The sequence below is a fragment of the Dendrobates tinctorius genome, unplaced genomic scaffold, assembly GCF_039654945.1.
Source record: "Dendrobates tinctorius isolate UK_male_01 unplaced genomic scaffold, ASM3965494v1 ptg000081l, whole genome shotgun sequence".
NCBI classification, from domain to species: Eukaryota; Metazoa; Chordata; class Amphibia; order Anura; family Dendrobatidae; genus Dendrobates; species Dendrobates tinctorius.
In genome coordinates, this window is record NW_027361749.1 from 10,886,137 (window position 1) to 10,909,134 (window position 22,998).

Genomic DNA, 22,998 nt, shown 5'->3' on the forward strand with positions numbered 1-22,998 from the left:
TGGTCGCAGCGGAAGGCCAGGTCGTGTTGGATCTGGTCTGGGACCGGAATGCCAGTTCCCCGGGGAAAACACCGGAACAAGATTACCTACGGACTGTTAATGCATTTTTCTCCCCTGGAAACAGCCCTAATCACCAGTTTCCAGAAACCCCAGGAGGAGACCACCACTAGCAAAAATAACTAACTCTTGTTACCCAGGAGGATATTTGCACCGTTGTGCCTTTTGTTTTCCTATCAAGGTTTGGTTTTGGTTTTTACAGTTGTTGCCCAGTTTTGATTGGCAGCTTTCATATTGAACTGCAGAGATCATGAACGCTGAATGGTCCAGAACTGTCCTTATAAATAGTTTGCACCTCTTTAGGTGCTCTCTCTTGGTTTTACATAGGTCTTCTTTCGAGGATAAGGACTTCCTCATCTGGGGCATGGCTCCAACTAAGGACACTGCAAGAAATCCCGACTGGGAGCGGTGTCCAGCACTTAGAACAATTATCTTATCTTAAGGACATTTCCAGACTCGTGTCTACCTTTAGCACTTATTGATAATGGTTAATTTTTTTTGAAACAGAAAGATAGAAACTGATAATGTTTTAATGACAGATTTTATAGAGTATAACTGAGAGAAGAAATATAGTGAATGTTTGCAGAACTTTGAATAAAGATGTTGAGGATGTGAATATAGAATCAAAAAGTACAGGTGACGAACCAGGTATCCACGGTTGTCATCCTACGTCTAAAAGAGACAGTAGAAGGAAGAAAATGTGAAAGATAGTGAAAAGGAGATGTGTTGCTAGCAAATGTGAATTGATATTGAGTTTGCTTATATAGCACTTTGAATTAGGTAGCATAATTTAAGATTTAGACAGTTAATTTGTTTGTAACGTTCAAGAAACCGTGCCTCCTATATTAGGAAGTTTATTCACCATTACAAATTTTTGTATGTTCCTGTATTGTTAACTCTGTTTGTTTTGCAGCCTGCGGATGTGCTGTGTTTAATGGGGGGGAATGTGGTGCCCCTGAGGATTCAGTTGCCACAGAGGTACTGCACCTCCTCCTGAGGTGTGGTACCCCACCATCCAGGTGAGTTGGAGGCTCCTAACCACACTTGCATCCCACACAACATGGTAGTTCAGCAAAACCACATTGCGGCTCCCTGCTTGGAGTGTAGCAGAGCACCTTTGGTGGCTCCCTGCTTGGAACACGAAACATGCTGGGAGGTGGGTGGAGTTTAGAATACATAAAGAGCGGGAAGGTTTAGGTAGTCAGTCAGTTAGTGAGTGAGAGAGAGAGTCACTCAGAGAGGAGTGAGGATCCCTGGAAGAGGGATGGAGGAAGGAGTGCTGCAGCTGACTCCGTGATCGGAGCCAGCTGGCACAGGAAAGGAAAGAAGGAGAAAGACATTGGACTGAAACCTGACCTTCTATGAGAGAGAGGGATTAGTACGGAACGAAGGAGTAAAAGGGAACAGAGAGGACGTGGGTTAGAGGAGAACCCTGCCTAGAAGTTCTAAGCGCAAGGCCGGGGCCCGGTCCCCGAGGTTGTATGGATACTGAAGGTCCTGCAGCAGACACCGGTGGAGTAGTGGGCTGTAAATGCGCTACTCCCATCTAAGACTTGGGGGCACAACAGCAACGTGAATAGTGAGCCGGGACTCAGGAGAGAGGAGTCTCCGGAGCAGGCTACAGCTGTCTGCCGTACAAGTAGAGTTCTTGGGAACATCTGTCAGGAGGCACTCCGGTGTAACTCAGTACTAGGAGTACTTCACACTTAAAGGTGCTATAAGAGGAGACGTTCAGAAAGGCACATGTTGGTGGAGTGTTGGAAGGGGGCATTCCATCTGATCTGGAGGTTGACTGAGTCCCTGACCCGGAGGACACACCACGGAGGCAGGCATCTGTGTGTTACAGACTGTGAGTAAAGCTTTGGAACTGCACGCCCTGGTGTCCTCCAATTATTCCTGCGCCAACACAACCTGTACCACTAGATCTGGGTATCAGCTTCTACACCGCCTGCACCCCTCCTCTGCCCCTACATCTACACTGCCCTGGGGCTACAGCTCCACCTGTGGGGAGCTTCACCATCTTGACTGCAACACACCACCAGCCCCAGAGGATCTGCATGCAGCGTCAGCCCAACATCCCACTTGCCGAACACCACAGGTGGCGTCACGAACTATTCCATTAACTACAAATCACCATTCAACACCCCTGATTACTTGGGTGCCCAGGGCCACGGACCGGGTCACCACTGTTGTGACACATCCCCCTGACACCGGCCCGGTACCGAGTACCCCACGGCCCTGGGAGGGCGACCCAGTTGCACATTATGTAACTACATGGACAGTGACCATACTACAGGAATATAACAATTTTGAGTCTCAGCAATTGAATTTTTTATTTCACATATTTTTTTTACGCTTGATAAAGTTACATAGGTACCTCTCCACTCATACACTTTATTATTAGTATAAGTGATCTGTCATTTATATAGGCTTTTTGATATAACACACATTGTTTAATATAGAGTGATAGCCTTATACAGTGGGGAAATACTACAGGTAATGAGTGGAGGACAGAGGAGCCTCTTAAAGAGCGAGTTACAGGTCTGTCAGAGCCAGAAATCTTGCATGTTTTTAGGTGACCAACCACTTATTTTCCACCATAATTTGCAAAATAAATATTGCCAAATCACACAAGGTGATTTTCTGGATTTGTTTTCTCATTTTGACTCTCATAGTTGTGGTCTATTGCAGGCCTCTCTCATCTTTTTAAGTGTGAGAACTTGCACAATTGGTGGCTGACTAAATTCTTTTTTCCCCCACTGTATATTCCTTGTGACTGCCTTTATACTATGAGAATATATGCATTGCTAATATGATACTGGGATATATAGACTTCTTTGCTACTGTTTGTGTCTATTACTATTTGTGGATTATTAATGTAGTTTCCTATTTATAATATACCACTGTTAGTAGTATTATCTGTAAATAAACTTTGATACTGTTTTTGTTAAATTGAATCCCAGTATCTCTCCCTGAACTCATCAGGTTACATAAGTTCTTTTGTATGAGGGGATTGTATATGTATAGAGGACCATTATAAGTTCTAACATCTAGAGCACCCAATGGGGTCAAAATTCTCACCCGCTTGGCAACCTTGTATGTGACATGTGGAAGCAAATTTACATTCTTCCCCACAATAATCCATATGTTGATTATGTGATCTGGTATGGACATTTCATTGATGATTTATTTTCTCATTGTTTGGAATGACAATGAGGCGGCCATACCGGATTTCATGAAATATATTAATAACAATTATAATTTAAGATTCACTAATTCTGTTATATCAACTATCTCTTTTTCTGGATTAGCAATAAATAGGAGACACTAATACTAATATGGTCCATATCGCTATGTATAGAAAACGATGTTCAGGGAATACAATCTTTCTCTCACCCTTCCCTTTCTCTGAACTAGCCATCATAAAAAATAGACTAATTGACATGGGATACAACAAAAGATTATTAGATGTTGCGGAACATAAAGTGAAAAAACTTATATGTAACACATTTCTGTATGGGAAGAATAGAAATCACTAAAGAGGTATCTATAGCAAAAAAATACTATTAACACTTCTGGGGCTGAAAAACATTTCAGACTGGTTATGTTAAAGGGCTTGTACACTACTCGAACAATCCCTTCTGAATCCCTATGTTTCCTCCCAGTAAAATAACACATATACGCACCTCCGGTGCAGATGCTGTTCCAGCGATGTTGGCACTGGCTCTCTCCAGGGGCTACCATGACATTGTTATGTCATGTGTTCCATGAGACCAATCAGCGCTCGCTTCATTCTCCTCTCCTTTGGGCAAATCAAGACATCTGGAGGAAGTGAGAGCTACTCCTGCCCTCGCACCTCCTCTGGATGTCAACTACCGTACATCCATAGAAGAGGAGAAAGAAGCCAGTGCTGATCGGCCTCAGGGAATGCATGACATAATAATGTCATGCTAGCCCCGGGAGAACCAGTGCCAACGCCAGTAGAACGGCACCAGAGATGATAATGATTAATATTTTACTGAGAGAATACATAGGGATTAAGAAAGGGTTGTTTGTTGAGGGTGAATGGAGAAAAACTTTACTAAAGAGGCATCAGGGATAATTATATTCAATACAAAACGCCCTGAGGGCATGAATTTTCATAATGATTTGCTATATATACATATATTTATTGATTATGTGCAATGTTTCACTGTTTCATTATACTTATAAATGTGTTGCTTAAATGTCTGATGTCATTATGTGGGTACTGGTTCATGGTTTAAAATTGGATAGCTGACATGCCCCGCATGTTATGATTAAGATCTTGTGGTGGAAACTCCACAACAGATAATTGTTGCCACTCACGCACAAATTGTTTTGTTTTCCTGACTGATTTGGAAAACTACTGCGCTTTTGCAAATACAGAGGCAGCAAATCCGAGTCTGTCAGTGTTCAACTGGGTCCAAGCGTTCACTGGCAAAAGTAAGAGTGCAACACATTTTTGATACGGATTAGCAAAATTAAAAGTAATGCTGCCAATATTAATCTGTTAATATCAGCAGATCCATTAAAAATTGCAATGAATCAGAGAAATCTCATGAGGTTAAAGGGGATGTCTGGTCTAAAATGAAAAGTTTGCAGTCACTTTGGGTGTGGCTGTCTAATGGGTGAGGCTATGCCCACTAGACAGCTTCTGCCTGGGAGTATGTGTAACACATACGTACCCTCCGGTCCCGAATCAGAAACCGGCGAATCCTCGCAGAACACAGTTCGTGCGTTGGGGGATTCATAAGTCACGCAGAGTGACTGCAGACTCTTCATTTTGGACCGGACATCTCCATTAACTAGATTCATAGATAGATGGAACACAGAAGCCTACGATCTATATCCATAGAGTACATTACCTCGTCTTGTTGGGAATTTAAGAGCTGTAGCTTCATGTGCTTCATATAAGCCATTGTAATTGGCATATTATAGTCGATCATGCTGGTTACCAGTGTGGGTGGTTTGCCATTATCTGTAGAAACATAAATTGAAGCATTGATAATCCATGCATTTATTTTCACTCATATTTCACTTATATTTTACGTTTCATTGTATTTATTATCAGACTGTTGGTGCAGACTGTCACACAATAATATCCATAGTTTCTATCAAGTCAATTTTGGAGTCGCATGACGTAGGGCAGGGGTGGGGAACGTCCGGCCCGCGGGCCGTATACGGCCCGCCATATCATTTGATCAGGTCAGCAGCCGCTCCAGAGCCGCGATCGGGTACCTTGTTGCAGGAGCCAGAGGAGCAGAGGAGCAATCTTGCTCTGCTTCCTAGCCCCGCCCGCTGGATACCGCGCATTGATACGTGCACACACTGACGGGGACTGAGCACACCTCGCTGGACCCCAGCGGCCTCCGCGCACTGATACTAATGAAGAGGACGAGTAACCATGCGCCAGAGTGTGAGCTGCGCTGAACTGGTCTGCGGCCTGCCTCCCTGGCCTGCCTTCTTCATCACCCCAGCCTGCCAACTTCATCACCCCGGTCACCGGTGCGGTGGTGACCGTGTGCTGCTGTGTGTGCGGTGCGGGGCCTGGGGGCCATCCGGGAGTCACTGTGTTCAACACCAGGTCAGTATGTGCTGCCTAATGGGGACATGTGCTGCCTAATGGGGACACGTGCTGCCTAATGGGGACCTGTGCTGCCTATTGGGGAGATGTGCTGCCTAATGGGGACCTGTGCTGCCTAATGGGGACCTGTGCTGCCTATTGGGGAGATGTGCTGCCTAATGGGGATCTGTGCTGCCTAATGGGGACCTGTGCTGCTTAATGGGGACCTGTGCTGCCTAATGAGGACATTTGCCTGCCTATTGGGGACCTATGCTGCCTAATGGGGACATGTGCTGCCTATTGGGGACCTGTGCTGCCTAATGGGGACATTTGCCTGCCTATTGGATACCTATGCTACCTAATGGGGACCTGTGCTGCCTAATGGGGACATTTGCCTGCCTATTGGATACCTATGCTGCCTAATGGGGACCTGTGCTGCCTAATGGGGACCTGTGCTGCCTAATGGGGACATGTGCTGCCTAATGGGGACATTTACCTGCCTATTGGGGACCTATGCTGCCTAATGGGGACATGTGCTGCCTAATGGGGACATTTGCCTGCCTATTGGGGACCTGTGCTGCCTAATGGGGATCTGTGCTGCCTATTGGGGATCTGTGCTGCCTAATGGGGACATTTACCTGCCTATTGGAGACATTTTCCTGCCTATTGGGGGCCTGTGCTGCCTAATGGGGACATTTACCTGCCTATTGGGAACATTTACCTGCCTATTGGGGACCTCAGAGATTTAGTTTTCGTATCCTCAGCTGCATGATTTATGGCTGCTGGACAGCATATGGCTGCTGGACAGCATGTGAGGAATGCCTATTTGTTAAGGAATCCCCACATGTTTTCAGGCTGACCAGGAGCTGTAAATCATGCAAATGCGTTGACAGAAACTAAATCTCCGAGCACGCCAAAATACTCAGAGGACACCAAAGCATGCTCGGAAAAACCCGAGCAACGAGTATACTCGCTCATCACTATTAATAATTTTATGCGGCCCCCGAACGCTATTATAAAATTCCAAATGGCCCTCAGCAGAAAAAAGGTTCCCCACCCCTGCTGTAGGGTGTGTTCACACGTGGCATTTTTGCAATGTGTTTGCTGCCTATTTTACGCAGCATAGTTAGTGTGTAAAATGCACAGTGTCTTACAGTATCAGCATAATTAATGAGACTTCTAAAATCGCATATTTTTACGGTGCGTGTTTCGAGAACTGCTGCATTTCTGCCAAGACGCAGCACGTTAAGCCTTTTACAGTTTTGCAGCGTTTTAAAATGAATCATGGAAAAAACACATCTCATCTGAAAAGGCAACAAAAATGCATGTCTTTTACACAGCGTTTTTGGTGCAGAATAAAACCCAACAAAATTGCAAACTGTGAACTTACTTTGGACTTGGTTACTATTATAACTCCATTTGCTTGGTTACTGTATGACAATCACACATGTCAGTAGTATCTGTGACTTTTCTATGACTCAATGCTTAGTACTGACTGTAGCTGTTAGGTGATAGTGGTTACTGCAGACTGACCGCTACAAAAATCTCTGCTCAGTCTCCACCGAGAAAAGCTGGAGAGAAGCCAAACCCCATTATAGAGTCCTCCGTACTTTGGTTACTTGAAAGAGTCAATACTGTCAAGTAAACTTTGCTCTTCTCCTACCACCCCTCCATGTCTGCTCCTATATAAGTGCAGTATACAAATATGGTATAATTTATGTATCCTGACAATGATGTCATTATAGCAGTAACGTAGTCAGTGTTTGTCCATATATTGGGTTCTTTTCTTTACCTTTGTGTTCACCTCCATCTGGATTTAAGTGCATTCTTTTCTGACACTCGGAGCAGCTCATTAGGAATCTTGTCACTGCTTCTCTGGGAAGGAAGGCATATGTCTCCGAAATCTAAAAGAAACAAAACAGCCAATATGTAACATCAAGCACCCCATTAAGTGAAAATGACAAAATCTGTTTCAATAGAAAAGAGTAACAAGATTGACTCAAAATTATGTATTTTATACAAGAGTAGCATTTTCCAGGAAAAGTGTAAAATTCTAATACCAGTTTCACACACACAGCATGGCCAGAAGGACATGGACACCATTCCTACTTCATGCTTCGTCCACATGGCATTGGTGCCACATTCATTGCCCCATTGTGCCTAAGCAATCATACGGCACAGGATCTCCATAGTGATGATACAGAGTACCACTATTCATAGAAATTAGTTTGTGACATGTAAGGGCAGCCCAGCGGTGGTAAAATAATGTAAAATATCTATCATTTATCCGAGGTCAGTCTCGGCACAAGCTCTCAGAACTGGGCAGCCAGGTGCAGAACCGATACTAAAACAATGTTTCATTACAAGATTTGAGACTGATTTTCCATGGTAAGTGGCACACAAGCCAGAAGTCATCACCGCACTGTGGCAACAATCTGAAGAAGTGGATTATGCAAATGTCCACTGGGCTTTTTAGAGGACTGATGTAATGGATCATTTTCCACCATCTAGTAACCTGTTCTAGGTTTGGAGGATGTAGCTATGGAAGTTCTAGCTGTTTAGTTTTGTAGAGGTAAAATAACCCTTTAGCGCTGTTTTGCAGCTTTTAAGCCCCTTAAGGGCCTGTCACACTAAGCGATATCGCTAGCAATATCGCTATAACGTCACTGGTTTTTGTGACGTTATAGCGATATTGCTAGTGATATCGCTAAGTCTGATACTTACCTCCGACCGGCTCCCCCGCTGGTTATCACTGATCGCGCGAGAACGTCCTGGACCGTTTCTCGTCGTCAGCTTCCTCTGCTGGGCTTCCTGCTGTGGAGACGAGCGACGCATGGACGCGGGCGGGAGGACGTCAGGATCGCCTCGTCTGACAGGTAAGTAGCGACCCCCAACCCCTGCTATGTCGCTGGTGAGATCTGCCTGTGTCCATACTCTTTGGCTCTGTTGGAGCATACGTCCAAACCCCTACAAAATGGGATTTTGTCATATGCACTGATGAGGCCATAATGATGCAGATGGAATCACAGTGTGTTCTGTGGTACATAATTTTCAACCGTACATGTGTTGTGCGCGAGAGAATGGCTAATGAAATCAATTATTAACCTTACATAAGCTAGTAATATATGTTGTGTGGCAAGATGGCGTCTTCATCCTGGAATTACGCCCTGGAATCCTTAGAATGTGAGGTGGATACACTGAAGACCATATATGGAATAGACCTAGCACGGACCTAACACAGACTGATACAATGGCTGCTGAAAAGCTGTGCAACGCCCTCTTCCTGCCTGCTACATGATCTTTTGTTCATACTAATAAAGTTCAGTTCTGTGCCAGCTGTTGCCGAGAGAGGAGCACACATCTGACCCTGTGTGGAAACTCTGAGGACAAGATGCAACAAATTCTTTAACAACTTGTTTCCATTGGGGTCAACAGTAAAAATTAGATAAGTGTTTAGCACTTTGTTTAACTCCTGGATGACTGAAGAGAAGAATAGGCCCAAGATAAGACTTTCCGGTGTAGTGCTTTTCAGACAAGAGATCATCCTTTAGGTGAAGAATTGAATGCTGGAGAGATGGTAGCAAGGATATTTTCAGGTTCAATTGCATGTGAGGGTGCATCTTCGGAGAATCAAAGCAACTGGATAGGGCGTCACCCCTGCATTTTTTCGCAGCAGGAAAGTAGATGAGGATGAAGTTAAATCATGAGAAAATGAGCGACCATCGAGCTTTGAGGGGATTCAGTAACATAGTTAGCAAGGCCGAAAAAAGACATTTGTCCATCCAGTTCAGCATATATTCCGTCAGAATAAATCCCCAGATCTACGTCCTTCTAAAGAGCCTAATAACTGTAAGATACAGTATTGTTACGCTCCAGGAAGACATCCAGGCCTCTCTTGAACCCCTCGACTGAGTTCGCCATCACCACCTCCTCAGGCAAGGAATTCCAGATTCTCACAGCCCTAACAGTAAAGAATCCTCTTCTATGTTGGTGGAAAAACCTTCTCTCCTCCAGACGCAGAGAATGCCCCCTTGTAACCGTCACCTTCCTTGGTATAAACAGATCCTCGGAGAGATATTTGTATTGTCCCCTTATACACTTATACATGGTTTTAGATAGCCCCTCAGTCATCTTTCTTCTAGATTAAATAATCCTAATTTTACTAATCTCTCTGGGTATTGTAGTTCCCTCATCCCCTTTATTAATTTTGTTGCCCTCCTTTGTACGCGCCCTAGTTCCATTATATCCTTCCTGAGCACCAGTGCCCAAAAATGTACACAGCACTCCATGTGCAGTCTAACCAGGGATTTGTACAGAGGCAGTATACTGCTCTCATCATGTGTATCCAGACGTCTTTTAATGCACCCCATGATCCTGTAGGCCTTGGCAGCCGCTGCCTGGCACTGGCTGCTCCAGGTAAGTTTATCATTAACTAGGATCCCCAAGTCCTTCTCCATGTCAGATTTACACAGTGGTTTCCCGTTCAGTGAGTAATGGTGATATTGATTCCATCTTCCCATGTGTATAACCTTACATTTATCATTGTTAAACTGCATCTGCCACCATTCGGCCAAAGTTTCCAACTTATCCAGATCCATCTGTAGCAGAATACTAACTTCTCTTGTATTGACGGCTTTACATAGTTTTGTACCATCTGAAAAATATCGATATTTTACTGGGTAAACCTGCTACCCGATCGCTAATAAATATGTTGAAGCGAATAGGTCCCAACACCGATCCCTGCCACACCCTGCTGATCACAGCAACCCAGTTAGAGAATATACCATTTATAACTACCCTCTGCTTTCTATCACTAAGCCAGTTACTTACCCATTTACACACTTTTTCCCCCAGACCCAGCATTCTCATTTTGTACCAATCTCTTCTGTGGCACGGTATCAAACGCTTTGGAAAAATCAAGATATACCACATCCAATGACTCACCTTGGTCCAGTCTATAGCTTACCTCTTCATAAAAACTGATTAGATTGGTTTGACAGGAACTATTCCTCATAAACCCATGCTGATATGGAGTTAAACAGTTATTCTCATTGAGATAATCCAGAATAACATTTCTCAGAAAACCTTCAAATATTTTACCAACAATAGAGGTTAGACTTACTGGCCTATAAGTTCCAGGTTTACTTTTAGAGCCTTTTTGAAATATTGGTACCATATTTGCTATGCGCCAGTCGCTATAGAGGCCCTAAATATAAGAAATAATGGTTTGCCTATTACATTACTTAGTCCTCTTAGTTCTCGTGGATGTATGCCATCCGGGCCCGGAGATTTATCTATTTTAATTTTATTTAGCTGGTTTCGGCACCTCTTCTTGGATTAGATTGGTGACCCTTAATATAGGGTTTTCTTTGTCTCTCAGCATTTCACCTAGAAATTTATTTTCCACCGTGAATACCGTGGAGAAGAAGGTGTTTAATATATTAGTTTTTTCCTCATCATCTGCAACCATTCTTTTCTCACAATTTTTTAAGGGGCCTACACTTTCACTTATGATTCTTTTACTATTGATATAATTGAAGAACAGTTTGGGATTAGTTTTACTCTCCTTAGCAATATGCTTCTCTGTTTCCTTTTTGGCAGCTTTAATTAGTTTTCTAGATAAAGTATTTTTCTCCCTATAGTTTTTTAGTAGTTTAAATGCTTTGTTTTTACTGTTAATTGCCCCTCTTACTTCTTTGTTTAGCCACATTGGGTTTTTCCTATTTCTTGTCCTTTTATTCCCACAAGGTATAAACTTCTTACAGTGCCTATTTAGGATGTTCATAAACATTTCCCATTTATTATCTGTATTCTTACTTCTGAGGACATTGTCCCAGTCAACCAGATTAAGGGCATCTCTATGCTGGTCAAACTTTGCCTTCCTAAAGTTCAGTGTTTTTTGACCCCCTGACAGGTCCCCCTAGCGAAAGACAAGTGAAACTGTACAATATTGTGGTCACTATTTCCTAGATGCCCGACGACATGCAGATTTGTTATTCTGTCAGGTCTGTTAGATAGTATTAGGTCTAAAAGTACTGCTCCTCTGGTTGGATTCTGCACCAATTGTGAAAGATAATTTTTCTTGGTTATTAGCAGAAACCTGTTGCCTTTATGGGTTTCGCAGGTCTCTGTTACCCAGTTAATATCCGGGTAGTTAAAGTCCCCCATAACAAGGACCTCATTATGGGTTGCAGCTTCATCTATCTGCCTTGGTAGCAGACTTTCCATGATTTCTGTTATATTTGGAGGTTTGTAACAGACCCCAATGAGTATTTTGTTACTGTTTTTCCCTCTGTGTATTTCAACTCATATGGACTTGACATCCTCATTCCCTTCGCTAATATCTTCCCTTAAAGTGGACTTTAGACAAGACTTTACATAAAGACAAACCCCTCCTCCTCTCCAATTTTTACGATCCTTTCTAAACTAGACTGTAACCTTGTAAGTTAACTGCCCAATCATAGCTTTCATCTAATCATGTCTCAGTTATTCCCACTATGTCATAGTTACCTGTAGATATTTCTGCTTCTAGTTCTTTCATCTTGTTCAAGGCTTCTGGCGTTGGCGAGCATGCATGTTTAGAGGATTTTGTTGTGTTCCAATCTCCTCCCTGTGGATTGTTTTAGAAATTTTCTTACCTCCCTTCCGAGTAAGGGAGGTAAGAAAATTCAGGCTATGTGCTGACTGAACCTATTCCAGATTTTTGTGGTCAGCATAAATGGTCACAGGGATTTTAGCTCCTTCAAGTAGATGTCACCATTCTTCAAGAGCTAATTTTATGGCTAAGAGTTGGTGATCACTAATGGAATAATTCTGTTCCGCTGGGGAAAATTTCTTGGAGAATAATCTGCAGGCATGATTTCTTGCTACAGAGGACTTTTGAGAGAGAACTGCATTCCACACCAACAGAAATGGCATCCACTTCAATTAAAAATACTCTGTTGACATCAGGATGGTGTAGAACAGAAGCAGTGAAAAAAACATTATTTAAGTTTTTGGAAGGCTTGAAATAATAGAATTTAATCAGTTCCAAGAAATAGCACCCTTCCGAGTTAGGACCATTGGGGAGAAACTACTTAAGACTAGTTATTTTATATGAACCGGAGGTAATAATTTATACAGTGAAATAATCTTTGGAGAGCTTTGAGACCAATGGATTGTGGCCATTCCCAAACATCAGAGACTTTCAATGGGTCCATATGCAAAACTTCACATGATGAGAGATTGCAAAAAATGGACTTGCTTAGCTTTCAAAAAAGACATCTCAGAGGAGATCTCATTTATATGTATAAATACATGTGTGGTCAATAAAAAGGACTGGCACATTAACAGCTTTTAAAAAGATGTCTGTAAGCTTTTCTCACAACAAATGGCATTGTGGATAAATAATTTAGCTATAGAGAATGTATAACTGGTTAGAAAGGTTGAATTTAATGGCTCTAAGTCTTTTTAAACCTGTATAACTAGGTAACTATGTCCATACAGGTTTAATTTGGTGAAGTTAGTAGCACCTATTAGCCTGTCAAACAATTCAAAGATGATATCAAACGTTCTTTAACATAATTTTATTCAGACCCCGTAAATTTATGCATGGTCTCTAAAACCTGTCTTTCTTTTTTACGAAGAAGCCTGCACTAGCTGCAGATGAACATTTTTGGATAGACCCCTTTCCACATTAGGGTATGTGCACACGCTGCGGTTTTGCTGCGGTTTTGGCCCTGCAGAACTGCAGCAGTTCCGCAGACATGGTACTTTACCATGTTAGCCTATGGGTTTTCAAAACCGCAGTGCTCACGCTGCGGTTTTTTACCTGCGGAAAAGCTGCAGGTTTTTTTCCGCAGCATGTCAATTGTTTCTGCGGATTCTGCTGCGGTTTGCCACCTATTCCATTGTCCAGGTGTCAAACCGCAGGCCAAACCGCAGCAAAACCGCAGGTCACTTTACCTGCGGTTCCGCGGGAAAAAACCCGCAGGTGAATCTGCAGTGTGTGCACATATCAGTATCAGGGAGAGGTAGACTATATCTTTTTCCTCTGGGTGCTTTAAAACCTAAAAGAAGGGGAAATGCATAGTCAAATAGCCGATGTGAAGGCAGTGTCTCAGTCCTCTACTTAGAAAAGACATCTGCAAAGTCATTTTACGAAGCAGACAACTTGGAAACAATATAAACAAGGCATAATGTCAGAGGAGGTGGTTGAGGCACAGCTTTGAGGCAATTACAAAAGCAAAATCATCTCCCCTGGGCAATCTGGTCAGACAACCAGGGAATGCTTGGAGAGTGTAGACTTAGCCACGGAATTGCAAAAGCAAAGATGCATTGAGGTGACCAATAAGAAACAAAAGGAATTTTCAGCCTTTTGGCCAAAGAAAAATCAAAATTCTCTGCAGCTGTGGAAGTAATGAAAGCTTGTCCTGTGAACACAGAGTAACTGAATGAAGTAGACATAGGCATGACCAGTGATAACTGCTAGATTGGTGGGTGTCTAACTGCTGACACCTCAACAAATGCCAGAATGAGGGTTATATGTCTTACATTCGAGTTCAATGGCTGTAGCACAGCCTCAGATAACTAGACTACAAAAATCAGCTAATGGAGACTGAAAGACACAGAAAGGCGCATGTGTCACTTCGTCTAGTCACACTGGGAATTTATGAGCTCTGTTCTTGGGTTTGGTGGGAGTCCTTACCAACTAGTACAAATATATACTTTTAAAAGTGTACATTGATTAACATGAAAGTTTCTGGGTGACAGATGGTCATTAATTGGCATTCATCACAGTCATCCAGTATAAAAAAAAAGCTAAAAAGTTAAACATAAAAGTATTTTTTTAACATGACAATCTGTGGTTAACAGATGACTGTCAGATGACATTTATTGAAGCATATATGCTAACCAAATAAGCTGATGATGCTTAAAGGGGTTGTTTCTTGAAGACAACCCCTGCCCATATGTTCTATTAGAGGGGTCTCAAGTTCCAGACCATTGCTGTGGTCTACTCCAGAGGGCCATGCAATTTTTGGACTTGAGCCATCCTTGTATTTTCCTTGTATTTGCATTTATTTCCTCCCTGATGATGCCAGTCATGACAAAACATGACAAGGAGCATACTGACAGTGCATTCTGTTGTTTGCTCGTTACTACTTATATGAGGCGACGAGAAAGAGAATTCTCATTGTGCACATCGCACAGTGCACATCGCGCAGGGCACATTGCGCAGGGTCTAGCCCAGCCCTTGTAATGAAGCTCACTGATGATGCTTCGCTTCAGGGAGGGGACAAAGGCTGTAGCAGTGACTGCAGCCTCTCCCCCTGATAATACTTTGATTGAGTATCCCAGCATGCACTGGCATTCTCAAACGAAGCGTCATAAAAAAGGAAGTAGGGAAAAAAAACAATTAGTATAGATAGGGAAGGATAGGGCATTTTGCATTAAAGTATATTAGAAAACTGCTAAGATTATAATATTAAATAGAAAAGGAATTAGAATGAAAATTATTTTATACTTCGGACCACCCTTTTGAGATTTAGTTTAACTTAGCTAAAATGAGATATTTTTTGAAAAATGACAATTTGTTTAAAGCACTTACAGTGGGTACGGAAAGTATTCAGACCCCTTTAAATTTTTCACTCTTTGTTTCATTGCAGCCATTTGGTAAATTCAAAAAGTTCATTTTTTTCTCATTAATGTACACGCTGCACCCCATCTTGACTGAAAAAAAACAGAAATGTAGACATTTTTGCAAATTTATTAAAAAAAAAAAACCTGAAATATCACATGGTCATAAGTATTCAGACCCTTTGCTCAGACACTCATATTTATGTCACATGCTGTCCATTTCCTTGTGATCCTCCTTGAGATGGTTCTACTCCTTCATTGGAGTCCAGCTGTGATTAATTAAACTGATAGGACTTGATTTGTAAAGGCACACACCTGTCTATATAAGACCTCACAGATAACAGTGCATGTCAGACCAAATGAGAATCATGAGGTCAAAGGAACTGGCCAAGGAGCTCAGAGACAGAATTGTGGCAAGGCACAGATCTGGCCAAGGTTACAAAAGAATTTCTGCTTTACTCAAGGTTCCAAAGAGCACAGTGGCCTCCATAATCCTTAAATGGAAGACGTTTAGGACCACCAGATGTCTTCCTAGACCTGGCAGTCCAGCCAAACTGAGCAATCGTGGGAAAAGAGCCTTGGTGAGAGAGGTAAAGAAGAACCCCAAGATCACTGTGGCTGAGCTCCACAGATGCAGTAGGGAGATGAGATAAAGTTCCACAAAGTTAACTATCACTGCAGCTCTCCACCAGTTGGGTCTTTATGGCAGAGTGGCCCGACGGAAGCCTCTCCTCAGTGCAAGACATATGAAAGCCTGCATAGAGTTTGCTAAAAACCACATGAAGGACTCCCAGACTATGAGAAATAAGATTCTCCGGTCTGATGAGATGAAGATAGAACTCTATAGTGATAATTCTAAGTGGTATGTGTGTAGAAAATCAAGCACTGCTCATCAACTGCCCAATACAATCCCAACAGTGAAACATGATGCATGATGCTATGGGGGTGTTTTTCAGCTGCAGGGACAGGACGACTGGTTTCAATTGAAGGAAACATGAATGTGGCCAAGTACAGAGATATCCTGGATGAAAACCTCTTGCAGTGTGCTCTGAACCTTAGACGTGGCCGAAGGTTCACCTTCCCACAGGACAATGACCCTAAGCACACAGCTAAAATAACAAAGGAGCGGCTTCAGAACAACTCTGTGACCATTCTTGACTGGCCCAGCCAGAGCCCTGAACTAAACCCAATTGAGCATCTCTGGAGAGACCAGAAAATGGCTGTCCACAACGTTTACCATCCAACCTGACGGAACTGGGGAGGATCTACAAGGAAGAATGGCAGAGGATCCCCAAATCCAGGTGTGAAAAACTTGTTGCATCATTCCCAAGAAGACTCATGGCTGTACTAGCTCAAAAGGGTGCACCTACTCAATACTGAGCAAAGGGTCTGAATACTTATGACCGTGTGATGTTTCAGCTTTTCTTTTTTAATAAATTTGTAATACATTCTACATTTCTGTTTTTTTTCCAGTCAAGATGGGTTGCAAAGTGTACAATAATGAGAAAAAAATGAACTTTTTTGAATTTACCAAATGGCTGCAATGAAACAAAGCGTGAAAAATTTAAAGGGGTCTGAATACTTTCCATACCCACTGTATATACTGTACAGTATATTAATCCCTGTCTGGACAATAAGCAATATTTTGTATTTGCTGGATCAGGGATCAGTTGATATTCACACCGGCAGCATTTAGTAAGGAACTGAGATATGTATATATCTTTAAATGGAACCACAAAATAAAACAAGTGTTTAGCAAAAAAGCTTTGACTGTATCTGTCACTCTTAACCTTGAATGAGAGCAAAATGAAACAAGCTGTCGTCAGAATGAAACACAAAGTGATTTTTCTGAACATTCCCGATGTCAGTACATTAGATTATGGTCGCATGCCAATCTTGTAGACCAGCACCACAAAGCTTTCGTCTAATCAGCATTAGCGCCGCACTGTTTTACCTTGACCTGCTTAATTCTGTTCAACCAAAGAATTTTAGAAACTTTTACATGATTTCACACACTTTGTGAACTTAAAAACTGCAGTCATACATAGGTGCCCATGTGCTGCTCACTTTCTTTATACAGAGTTAATTGCTAACCTGTCTAGTCACATAAGAATCTTCAGTAACTTTGAGTCAGAGGTCACATAGCTGTTAAAATGTCAAACTTACATACAGATAAAGGGGGTATTTTCAAGTTGTCTCTTAAGTAGCTCACAGTTTTGCAGTCTCCTTACTTCCTGGTTGCTTAGGGGTGGGTGGGCACTCATTGAGTGACAGTTCTGGTGACTAGTTTAATTTTGCTACTACACAGTCTGTCACTGTTTACACTGTTTGCCACTAAACTTACAGAGATAACTTTGCATTTAAACAAGCACAGGTCTCATGAAAGTGACACAGAGTTAAGAGCGCTGCTCTCATAACTTCATAACTGCCCTGTCTGTAAGGATATTGCCATCCTACAGGTCTCATAAGACCCTTGTCAGGAGCTGAGAGGGAGGTGAATCTCCATATCTGCTGTATAGAAATCAATAGGCTTTTGAAACCTGACTGGAATGTTAGGAGTTAACTCCCTATCTGGAATTTAACTGCTGCACACACATGGTCAGGCTCACGTGGCCAAGGTCTTTGGAAAACAGCTGTACACTATGTAAGATAAAAGCTCTAACAGAAGAAGAATGACAGAAGATAAAAAGGCAAATAAATTACTTATTTTCAAGCTGTCTAAGTAAAGCTATTTAACAATAAGAGAATACCCATTTAAGAGAGGTAATAATCAAGAAACAAATTCAGTGGGATAGCCATGTTATGATACGGCCTCATCAAAACCTAATTTTTTTTTTCTTTTTATGCTAGAGGGCTGGGTAATTCTTAAAAATAATGAACCAAAAAAACAGTAGTTATTCATAGAAAATATCAGTCATCACAGTTGTAGACCAAGACATACTGTAAGTAATTCTTATCAACAAGATGCACCAAATTTATTAAAGGGTTATTCCCATTCCTGTCTTTCATTGCTGAGACTGAAATATCTGCATCTAGAATTGGGGATACGAAACAACCGAGAAAAGGTGCACTATGCTGCTTATCCGATTCACATAAAAATAACTGGGAATGGGAAGTATAAAAACAACCTCTGAGCAAAATTGAACTACTATTCGCATAGGTCAGAGGTCTCAAACTTGGCCGGGTAAATGGACTGAACATAGAAAAAGTTTTCTATACAACCTGTGATCATTTTTTTTAGCATTGTTGACATGTTATATAGGGATTGTCTGGGACTTTAACGTTAATGGCCTATCCCTAGGATAGGTCATCAATGTCTGATCGGTGGGGGTGCGATTCCAGTGTCGGTGGCAATCAGAACTGCTAAGTTACAGAGCTGCACAGTACTGTTGATTGTATAGTGGCGCGGCCAGGTACTGCACATCTGCCCCCACCCCCATTCAAATCAATAGGAGATGGATGTGCTGTATCTGGCCGTGACCACTATTCCGTAGACAGCTCCATTACTGAGCAGTTCCAGACGCCACCTACACCGGGAACAGGTGATCAAATCTGATGATGGGTGTCACACCCCTACCGATCAGACATTGATGACCTATCCTAAGGATAGTCCATCAATGTTAAAGTCCTCTTTAAGGTACGCTTTTATAGCTTGGGTCATTTTGGATGCGGTGATGCCAAACATGTAACTTTTTTATTTACTACAGTTTTTACATGGAACAGCATTTTTAGTAGAAAATTATCTGCTGTCCTGATCATACTTCCGAGCTATGTGTGATTATAAGGCCGGGGTCAGACTTGTGAGAAACTCGCACGAGTCTTGCAAGTCAATACCCGGCACTGCCGCCGGCACTCGAATCAGAGCGTTCAGCTGCACAGAAATACATGCAGCTGAACACTCCGATCCGAATGCTGGGGGAAGTGCCGGATATTGATGTGCAAGACTTGCGCGAGTTTCTTTCAAGTCTGACTATGGCCTATCTGACGCATCTGCAGGTTCCTCTCAGTTTCAGCTTCCATCTCACAAGCAGACAAGGTTGTAATAATGCTACAGTTCAGTAGTACTGTTCTGTGTTATTTATTTCATTTATAATAATCTTTGGAGTCAGATTTTCATACAGATCAGAATGCGGCCCATAGTCCCGGACAGCATATCTACATATAAGAAAATGTGGATTTCTCTGGAATAAGATATTGGATCGCAGATGTCAAGGTTTCATTTTATTCAGCTTCCTATAACCTGCATGAACATACAGATGGCTTTGGAGGGTTATTATTCTTACGTACAGATTAACTTTAAACAAATCTATATTTTTTTCTGTGATGAGTTTCGAAACATCTCTAAAAATATCTAAAAGGGGTTGGGTATTTTATTTTAACAAATATGTTTGGTGCTTACAAATATATAAGTATTACAGTTTCTCCTCGTGCACTTGTTAGTGCTGCCTTCTTTACAGACTATACAGCGTTACTGTTCTAAAAATGACTGCTGATGGAGGAGCATTTGACCAGACCTGTCCATCAGCCTCCTCCAACAGCTTTATTTTGAGTGGGTAAAAAATAGTCACACACATTCCAAACATGCAAAAAAATATTCCATGACACTGCAGTCCATTGGTATTATATGAAATATCACACTCATTGTAAATTTGGGTATACTATTAACCCCTTCATGACCTTGGGATTTTCCACTTTTGCATTTACTGTTTTGCTCCCTGTCTTCCCAGAGTCATAATTTTAATTTTTCCATTAATGTGGCCAAGTGAGGGCTTGTTTTTTGCAGGACGAGTTGTAATTTTGAACAACACCATTGATTTTACCATATCATGTACTGGAAAACAGCTAAAAAAAATTATAATGCAGTGAAATTGCCAAAAAAAAGTGCAATTGCACAATTATTATTTATTTTTACCATATTCATTACATGCTAAAACTGACCTGCCATTATGATTCTCCAGGTCATTACAAGTTTGCAGATACCAAAAAAAAATCAAAGATAGTAAGAAAAAAATGGCGCAATTTTCCGAGACCTGTAGTATCTCCATTTTTCAGGATCTGGGGCTGGGTGAAGGCTTTTTTTTTGCGCGCCGAGCTGATGTTTTTATTGCTATAATTTTGGGGTAGATATGAAGCTTTGATCGCCTGTTATTTTATTGCAATTTTGCGGCGACCATAAAAATGCAATTCTAATTTACCGATCGTATTTATTTAGTTTATATTTTGATAGATGGGCCGTTTCTGAACATAGCGATACCAAGTATGTGTTTTTTTTTATATTATTATTGTTTTATTTTGAATGGGGCAAAAGGGGGGTGATTTGAACTTTTATATTTTTTAAAATGTTTTAAATATTTTTAATAACTTTTTTTCTATTTTTTACTGTCTTTAATAGTTCCCTTAGTAGACTTGAATCTGCTTTCATCTGATTACTTGAGCTACACATACAAAAGCAGGGCTTCAACCCTCCACTGTGTAGCAAAAATCATTATCTTCTATGAACGCTGGCTTCGGGACGGCATGCATAGCAGATGAGCAATGACAAGCACGGGAGTCTTCTGCCCTGCAATCACGTGACGGGTGCAGATGAATGGGGTTTGTGATGCCCTTCCTATGCAATTGTGTTAAATGCTCCTGTTAAAGATTGAAAGCGGCATTTACCATGTTAACAGCCAAAGGTGGATCGCGATATCACCAGCGGCTGATAGGGGCACATGAAAGCTGATCAAACCAGCTGTCATGTGCCGGAAAAGATGCGGGCTCAGCACCGGAGACCGCATCAAATACCAGGACATGACCTATGACGTATCTATATATCAGAAATATAAAACCAATCGCATGTACTGCACAGATGTTCATTCTACAGTAATAATAATATAGTAATATATCAACATATAATATAAAGCAAATTAAGTGATCAGAAAGTAGGTGAAATACTGAATCCATTATCTGTTGGTGGGCGGTTATTGGACGTAAAGCATTACACAGTAGATTAGAAGTAGTCATTGAGATGGACACATTTTAATTATCATAATCTCATGACCACAGGCCACACTTTACATTCATATGAAAGTGCTGTGGAGAAACCACACTGTCCAATGAATTTCTGAATAATGAAAGATGATTTTCAGAAAGTATTTCCAGAGAGAACAGAAAAACAATGGCTAGATTAGTGAGGGTGCAATGGAACATAAAGTCCAAAAAAACACGTGAACTGTTTCTATATAACATACAGGATAAGACACTAGTAACGCTTAATATTTCGGGATCTGAATAATTCCTATCTACTGAGGTTTCAGATATGAGGAGACTTATATTAGTGCTGAGTTTTATCTTTTTTACTTTTGATTAATGCTACTTCTTAAAGTTTGATATTGACTGCATGATTAAGTGGCTCTTTAATGTATATTTTAATTGGTTATACACATATTTAATTCTCCTGATCATTCTGAATAGACTTTGAAATAAATTGGGTCGAAACTATCTACAGATCATTGTAGTGTTCAGAAATACAAAGTCCATACATCTATCTTTGCCAACTTGAAGACTGCCCCAACTACTAGAGTGCCTAAGAAAGATTATACTCACCTTCCGTGCTGACACTATTCCAACAATGTCAGCACTTGCGCTCCTGGGGCTTTGATGCGGTTGTATGACATATGGTGCCCGGTGCCCAATCACCGATGGTGTCACTGTTCCCGCGTTCGGACATTTTGAATATCAAGAGGAAGCTGAGGCTGCAACTGATCTCCAACTTCCTCTTGATGTTCAATGTGTCCAAAGGCGAAGACAGTGAATCCAGTGCTGATTGGGCGTCGGACTCACGCGTCACAACAACCGCATGAGAGCTCTAGGACCGCGAGTGCCGACACCAGTGGAACAGCCCCTGCACCGGAGGTGAGTATAATCTGATTTATTTTATCAGGGTAGTTAGCAGTTGCATGGAACTATTCATGCCGAGAGGTCTACCAAGCGGACCAGATCTATGGCAAATGGTCCGTACCATGACTGTATGGATGTGTAGACTTCTGGGTGAGTAAGGAATTTCTGAGAAATCCAGAATTGTCTTGACAAATCCAAGATGCTTGAGAGCAGCTATTTAATCTTTTCAAGCAAGGAACTGTACAAAAGACGCCATGAGCTGTGCACAGCCAGAAAGCCACATTACGGCCACAATTGACCTATCCTGAAGTTTTCTCTATAGTTTATCCTACATTTACAGGTTTCAGGATTAAATTATGTAGCACTAGCAGCCTGATGTCATATAATATTCAATCATTTCTACAGATTGAAATCGATTTCAGGATTCTATTTTTTAGAAACTTATTTATCTGTATAAACTGAAACGTTCGCACAAAGGGTTTAATCTCTACAAGTATTTATGTGTGATGTGACCACACAGAGAAAAACCTGACAAGAATATCAGAGTCTAGAAAAGAAGTTACTGGCTTAATAGATCATACGGGAGAGTAATGAATACACATTAGTGAGATTAGGAAAGCAAAACGTTAGGTTTCTCTTGGGACACAGAATTGATCAAGTCTGAAGCATATGTCTTACCATGAAAGTAGTCAAACTCCTAATGAAAACATGATGAGCTGAAGTCAAATCAACTGTCAACGGAAGACTGAAGAATGAACAATGGAAGCACTCTCTATAGGGAGGGCAAACTACACCTGACGTACTGCCTAGAGCACGAGAGTGTCTACAACAACCATGCTTATACACCTAGTATAGCGTCAATG

At 41.6% G+C, this 22,998-nt stretch overlaps 1 protein-coding gene across 5 annotated transcripts in view; it reads right to left on the reverse strand.

Moving 5' to 3' along the window:
* NOL4 (nucleolar protein 4) overlaps positions 1-22,998 on the reverse strand; it is a 464,933-nt gene that overhangs the window by 178,832 nt on the left and 263,103 nt on the right. For all 5 annotated transcript variants that reach the window (XM_073583742.1, XM_073583739.1, XM_073583741.1 and 2 more), the window contains exons 3-4: positions 7,434-7,545; positions 4,944-5,056 (exon numbers count right to left, since the gene is read on the reverse strand). In XM_073583742.1, coding sequence (XP_073439843.1) covers positions 4,944-5,056; positions 7,434-7,545 — 225 coding nt within the window. The remainder of the gene's footprint in view (positions 1-4,943; positions 5,057-7,433; positions 7,546-22,998) is intronic.